At 50.1% G+C, this 6,672-nt stretch overlaps 4 protein-coding genes across 4 annotated transcripts; 2 read left to right on the top strand and 2 right to left on the bottom strand.

Moving 5' to 3' along the window:
- Nucleotides 1-606: 606 nt before the first annotated feature.
- BU25DRAFT_355167 (uncharacterized protein) lies at nucleotides 607-1,086 on the bottom strand (the record flags this gene model as incomplete). The annotated part of the gene is made up of 1 exon (XM_033703554.1): nucleotides 607-1,086. The coding sequence occupies one exon, from the start codon at nucleotides 1,084-1,086 to the stop codon at nucleotides 607-609; it is 480 nt and encodes a 159-aa protein (XP_033555272.1).
- Nucleotides 1,087-1,362: 276 nt separating this feature from the next.
- On the top strand, nucleotides 1,363-2,221 carry BU25DRAFT_484090 (uncharacterized protein). Its single transcript, XM_033711190.1, has one exon. The coding sequence runs from the start codon at nucleotides 1,804-1,806 to the stop codon at nucleotides 2,173-2,175; it is 372 nt and encodes a 123-aa protein (XP_033555271.1). The 5' UTR covers nucleotides 1,363-1,803; the 3' UTR covers nucleotides 2,176-2,221.
- A 390-nt stretch (nucleotides 2,222-2,611) lies between these two features.
- BU25DRAFT_416409 (uncharacterized protein) lies at nucleotides 2,612-4,801 on the bottom strand. The gene is made up of 3 exons (XM_033707781.1): nucleotides 4,363-4,801; nucleotides 3,862-4,315; nucleotides 2,612-3,802 (listed from the first exon to the last, which is right to left on the bottom strand). Exons 1-3 carry the CDS (start codon nucleotides 4,522-4,524, stop codon nucleotides 2,994-2,996), a joined length of 1,425 nt encoding a protein of 474 aa, XP_033555270.1. The 5' UTR covers nucleotides 4,525-4,801; the 3' UTR covers nucleotides 2,612-2,993.
- A 413-nt stretch (nucleotides 4,802-5,214) lies between these two features.
- On the top strand, nucleotides 5,215-5,668 carry BU25DRAFT_254092 (uncharacterized protein). Its single transcript, XM_033701642.1, has one exon. The coding sequence runs from the start codon at nucleotides 5,319-5,321 to the stop codon at nucleotides 5,568-5,570; it is 252 nt and encodes an 83-aa protein (XP_033555269.1). The 5' UTR covers nucleotides 5,215-5,318; the 3' UTR covers nucleotides 5,571-5,668.
- Nucleotides 5,669-6,672: the final 1,004 nt, after the last annotated feature.

The following is a 6,672-nucleotide window of genomic DNA, read 5'->3' as shown; positions in this document are numbered from 1 at the left end:
ACAACCAGAAGGCTGGAGGGTCTGAAAATGGAGGGAATGGCTCTTGGGAGTGTGCTGAGATGGATTCTGATGGATTTGGGATGCCAGGAGGCCTGGTGAACAATATAGGTGTCGACCAGAAGTTGGTGTCAACGGTTCCATGAGGTTCCATGAGGTTCCATGAGGTTCCATGAGGTGTGACTGGGTGGATTGTTATTGGCTGCAAGCCATCTCAGGATGACATGAACACAAACCGGAAAATCCTGCAGGACAGCCTTGGGAAGGTACAGCTGACTCTTCCTCTCCTCCTCAACACCAAGCAAGGCATCAAGGCCACCTTGGACTTCATCAGCAGGACCAAGGTGGGCACAAGGAGGTGGCATCTTAGGCAGTCACCAGAGGACTAGGCATAGTGTTGCCATAATATCTGCTCTTTCCTTTGTTTGTTTGTTTTGTACTACTTTTGTTTTCAGCATCTTTGCTCTGGGCCTGAGCCCTCACCATCCCTCGTACCCCTATTGATCTCACACTCCTGTGACTAAATCTTTGCATTACCAGAGGAGCTATGCCCTCTTGTCTTCCATAGTCTTCGACTCAGATAGGACGTTAAACCAATCAATCAATCAATCAATCATCCATATTGTAGCCATGGTGTGGCTCAACTTGATATTGATCAAGTTTATTGCGCAGAAGCTTGAAGTATAGCTTGTATTTCAGTTCTGAATCTGCTCTGTGGCAATTATGATCCATTGTGGTGACCAGTTTTGGTTTGAGAAGACCTGGATAGCGCTGGACAAAGCAATCAATCCAGTGGTAACCAAGCTCATTCTGGACAAGCTGTGAAGCAAGTCTTTGTACCAAATTTCTATCAGGCGGCAGGCCTTGCTTGCTGACTTGATTGATATATTCTATAAGCTCAATTTCCTGTTGTAGGTGGAGAGCTTGCTGGTTCTGATAGCAGATAGCGCATGAGGTGGTAAGACCTTGATGCTGCCGCGCAAGCGTTATGCGGTTGACACCAAACCTTTTAGCAATCTGCATGTATACAAGTTTTTCTCCAGATTTTAGAGATTCTATAGCTGCAAGCGCAGCGTTGATAGGCTCCATTTGGGGTGATTGCAGCATGGTAAAGTTGGTGGTGGTGGTGGTTGGTGGGGCAGAGCGATCGTTTCACCGTCCTGATCGCTTTGCCGTCCGGCACGGTAAGGCCCGTGTAAGCTGGAAGCAACCATTCACGCTTTCAAAAGACTATACGGGTCCTAGCACTCGTTCAACAAACCTTTTGGTTCTCCAAGACCTGAACAAGCCAAATTGCTCGGCATTGCAAGCCGTCGCAAGGCTTGCCAGAATACGCTTAAATGAACCTTGGCTATTGCTGCATGAGCAGCGGCTGAAGGCGGCGCTTATCTCGACAGTACATTTGTTACAGCACAACTCTACCTCCTTGACAAATCGGACCCGTTGTACCCCGGACTTACTTGCAGGCATAACGAAGTTCACAACAGCGATGCCTTCGCCCTTGCGCGGACCTTGGGCTCTACAAACCTCACCCCCAGCTCCACTCACGAACCCGGCGGCCCCAGCCATGGCAAGGTGGGCGTGTTGAACTTGGCTAGCGATCGAGAACCTGGCGGTGGCTGGCGCTACACATTGTCCGAGACGCAAGAAGAGGCACCCTGCTATCCATCGACGCTGTATGCTACGCTAATCCCTGAATGGCACCCGCTTCCGAACACTAGATCTGGGTCCTGCGCCGGCTAAATGTTGTGGTGTCCAAGGACACTCTAGGCTGCGGTCTTATCGACTTGCCAGTTCGGCAGCGACATGTGGTGGCTGTCATTGATGTGGCTGCACCATGCCACTCGAAGCTCACGGACGACGGGGAGGACTTTGCGGATGCGACTCAGCATGACTTACGAGAGAAGATTTGTTTATTTGAGGTTGGCGGCGGCCAATGTAGTGACGAATATGGTGCTCGGGGCTATGGGCTATGGTGCTAATGGGTGCTCGCCCCGCGCAGTTGCTCGGGAGATGAAGGATGCGCTTGAAAGAGAAGAGTTTGCTGGATGGTTCGGGACAATCATTCTTGCAGTATACGCTGCTGGGCCACTTGGAAAGTACACTTTCGATTATTTTTACCGAGGGGATTCAATGGTGTCTAGTGAACCACGTGGAATAAGGGTGCATGCATGTTGACAACTCAGATTGCCTATGAGTTCGACTAGCATGTCCAAGGCGCAGGGCTTTCGTACATGTTGGCACGATCAAACCACGCTTCCTAGTTGTAGTTCTGATTATAGGTATTTTTGTAGCACAATGAATTGGCCTTGACCACAATGAAGCTTTGAGAATACGGGTATTCAAACAACTACACGCAAGGCTATCTCAATTATAATCACCGTTGATCTTGGCCCAGTCCAGTGTCAATATCGGATACCTTGTCACCATTGGCGTCACATATCTGATGGGGTTGAGCAATGCTGCCTGTCTCGAACGTCAGGTGATACGGGAACACGATACTACGGCAAGCAGACACAAAGCTGGTAAGTGTGAGGCAGAACGAACCTAGTTCGCGCCAATATACAATGGTCGCATAGGGTTCCAGGCTACAAGCAGCACATTGACCTCGATCCAGGTAGTATGGCAGTGAATTACTATGTATCATGCGTGCGACATCCACATTATGAGCTTAGCTGCCTAACACTCCCATTCAACTCCTATCGCAGACGGTTTTGAGCCAGTGTCTACTGTAGGTCGAGCAATTTGAGTTATGCTTGGTAAAAGATGCAATACAAGACAATTGTTTCTGATACCATGACATGATTCATGTCGTTATTGTGACCCCGCTATGCAGTTCAAGTGATACTCATGCCCTTTCCAAATAACCAGATATATTAGCATCCTGGCCAACGCTGTCACCCTAGCGCCCAGGATGATTCCCATTGTGGATAACTACGTGTCCATATTTGTGACAGTGATCCTTAACGAGCCATGATCGTCGTCTGATCTCGAATCTACGAAGAGTTCGAGTTGTCGGCGCAGCTCCAGGCGGCGGATCCACCAGATGCATTATAGCTGTTGATGATCCCCACAATAGATCCGTAGGTACCAGCAATCGTCAGAAACCAACCACCGATGATCATGAACGCGCACCATCCAACCATGAACATCCACTTGCCCGTCCTGGCATCGCGCCAGTGGTCGTAAAGCCACATGCAACCCATAGGCTGAATAGACATGAGGGTACCAAGAAGAGCACCGACGAGCGATACAAGTCCACCGAAAACGGGAATGGCACTAGCGATGATGTACGCAACAATAGCGTTACCGGCAGTGCAACCAATCCAGGTGATCCAATGTGTGGGAGTGTTTCGTGTGAGATGCTGGGAACCACGCAGAATGCGCATGAAGAAGTACTTGGCTGCGAAATGCACAAATAAAGTTGTACTGACGAGCAGGCCAGGCAGAGCAATACCGTAGCAGACCTTCTTCATGAGATGCCCGGCAGAGCCGAGAGCAGGCGAAGAGACGTAGGATCCACAGTAGTAGTAGACCACACAACCAATAGCGATATAAACTGCGGTCATGGTTCCCTGGCAAACAATGAGAGCACGGGTATAGTGGCGGGGTTCGCGCATCTCAGAGACGATGTTGAAGAAAGCAGGAGTTCCTGCGTATGCGAAGACGATGGACGAGATTGAGGCGAATGCGTCGGCGGCTGTGGGGGAACCAAACAGCTCGAAATCTGACTTGAAAGGACCGGAAGTCACGGGCGCATCGGCGGGACGGTCTTGAACACCGACTGACACTGTCAAGATCAAGACTGTCCAAGTCGTTAGCTACAATTGTCGACAAAGACCGCAAGTTTCACGGATGACTTACTTGCACTGAGAATGCTAACCACACCGATCCAGGCGAGCCATGAGATCTTTCCCAGTGTCTGAATACTGCCCAGACTGAATCCAGCAATAGCGGCCACAGCGACAAATATAGCAGTACAAGCGCCATGGGACGAAAGTGCGTTCAGTGCGGTGGAAATACCCAGCATACCAGACCCTGCAACGAAAATCCAGTACAAGGCGAAAGTAACACCGAAGAGTTCGTAGCCAACACGACCGAACAGCTTGCGTCCAACGTCGTCAATGCCGTATACATCGGGATGTGCTAGCTTGAAGACACCGACGATGTAGTTGGACCAACTCGTCATACCAGCGATGATCAGGATGACGAGCACACCCGGAATCAAGCCGAGACTGTGGAAGACCGCTGGAATGGATAGAACACCAAGACCAATCTGCGTTTTCAGCATGAGTACGGCTGTACCTTTCCAACCAACCTGTCAATGTCAATCGCTGGATCAAAGCAATTGGAGATGTAACGTACGGCGCGGTAGTTAGGACCATCTTCACTGATTTCTCCAAAGACAGCGTCCGTAATGGACACACGTCGCTGTGTGCCCTGTTGAACGGATGTTGTTGGATGGATGCCGTTGTCGTCATAAGCATGCTTCTCGGGGTCCGTGTATGGAGCTTTAAAGTCGGTCATTGTGAACGCTGAAAGGGAATAAATGCCCAAGATACTATGTAGTCATAGAAAAAATACTCGGGGCTTTGAGGACAACTGGAGGAGCTGCTGGATCGTCAAAAATGAACGACATGCGAAGAGCTTATGAACAGTTCGACACAGCCGACTACTAACCATGATCGACTTAGGAGTACGTCGGGGGCGCATAGTGCGATAAGGTCGAAACCGCGCTACCATAGTAGTCTGGTGGTTGATCCGAGCGCGATCGAATTGATTCTGGGCATGTCAGTGTGGATCCTCCACTAACGCCCCCAGATTCGAAGTAGACAATGCGGGGGAGCCGCCACTTGAAAGAACAGATCGAAGGAAGTGGGTGATCCCAAGGTCTCGCAGATCTTGAGAAATCATTTTATAGATACTGTGCATAATGTAAGTGCTCGAAATTCGAAGTACGATTGATCGTACAGCCGCATATCTCTGGGAAATCCACGAAAAGTGGGCCGGAGATAAGGGTAAGGAGCATGCTTGGAGGAAGCTTGAGACCCTCACTCCACTCTTCTCCCACACCGTCTAGAGTAAGCTCACGCGTAATTTGAGCCGCATCCATCGGCCGATGGGTGCTGGATAACGGCACATCCTCGAAAAGAGTAGGTTTTCCCGCAAAGTCACACGACCCGCGTCTGCCTCGAAACGTGCTCCAAGCAGTCGTTCCAGACTATCGGGGGCCCTTCCCGTATTAACAAGGGTCTGCCCGCCACTGTCAGTCCTAGCAGTTTCCAGCCAGCAGGACCATTCCCACATAGTGCTTTTTTGGGATGCGAACAGCCACGCTAAGGCGAAGATCCTGGGGGAAATTCTGGGGTAGTTTGACGAGCTGCCCCATATTGTCTGCGGTTGCAACTGCAGTCTTCGGGGTCTCTTCCCTCAAGGCAGGGAAAACTGAGGTGCGCAACGAGGTGTCGAAGTTGTCGGATTGCGAGACAACGCCATTTCGACCAATTGGGGGGCTTGGAAATGACGCGGAGCGGCGGTGCCTTTCGCCTGGGCTGGAGCTTGCAGCACGTTAGCCTGTTGAGCAGGCAGGCCTCTGACCATCGGAACCTTGATTGATTGGTTTAATCACATCGGAACCTTGACATCGAGGTCTTGCGAGGAAGCAGGCTGAGCAACCTATTGGAACCAGAAAAATGCACGCTGAGCGCCAGCGACCATGCTGCAGATACTGGCGTAGGGCTGGGTCGCAGCGCGCCGCTGTGAAGTATAATGTCGCAACATGTTGCGCGAGACAGCGCAGTGTCAACGGTTACAGTCGGGTTCAGTCTTGTAATGTTCTGGAGGTTAGCTTCTGTGCGAAGCTTTGGCAAGCGTTGTCAGTGTGGCAATGATAAACTTTCGAAATGCCCGGTTGTGACAACTTGCTGATTGACTGTGATGGCTCCTACCGCCAGTGACGTAGATGTGGCACGTACGTCCCGAAGTCGTCGTGAGAGCGTGCAGCGTGGAACAGCAACCAGGAAAATGCACCATGTACTCTAAGCAGACACACATGCAGCAAAGTTGTTGATGGACTGCCCTTTTTTTTTTGCATTGACTTTTGGTATAGGATAGTCACCTGCAATTCACGGTTGATGGGGCTCTTGATCTGGTTGAGGAAAGACATCATCTTGCGCCATGACAGCGCTTCCCCATCATCCTGCTGTTCCCTCTGTATGCAAAGTTGACAGAATGTAGGTTGTAGGTACTGAAGCGCAAATGCTATGCTCTGGTCTTCCAATCTGAACATGGAAGGGTCCAAACAGAAAGCAATCTGCAGCCTGTTGAGATCATGTCTTAAGCAAAGCTTGTAGGCACTAGTCGGGTTGGTTCTCAGGGATAAGTGTAGCATAAAGGAATAAGGGGTTGATCACTTAAGCAAAGCTTGGACTGATCAGGGTTAGATGTCTAGTCAAAGACAATGGCATCTGGATGCAATGAGTAGTATAGACAAGACTATCTGGCTCAAGTGCAGGTGAGATTCCAATAACAAAGTTGATTAACAAGGTTGAACACAAACTATAAGGGTTGTGTTCCTTCATGCTATATACTTGAATGATTGTACGGAGTCCTACAGTATCTTACTGTCTTATGAGACGTTGTCCCAAAGTCCCATGGGATACGTGAGACTGCTTG

The sequence above is a fragment of the Macroventuria anomochaeta genome (genome assembly GCF_010093625.1).
Source record: "Macroventuria anomochaeta strain CBS 525.71 unplaced genomic scaffold BU25scaffold_68, whole genome shotgun sequence".
In the NCBI taxonomy this organism is placed as follows: domain Eukaryota; kingdom Fungi; phylum Ascomycota; class Dothideomycetes; order Pleosporales; family Didymellaceae; genus Macroventuria; species Macroventuria anomochaeta.
This window is presented reverse-complemented; position numbering and strand designations above follow the sequence as displayed.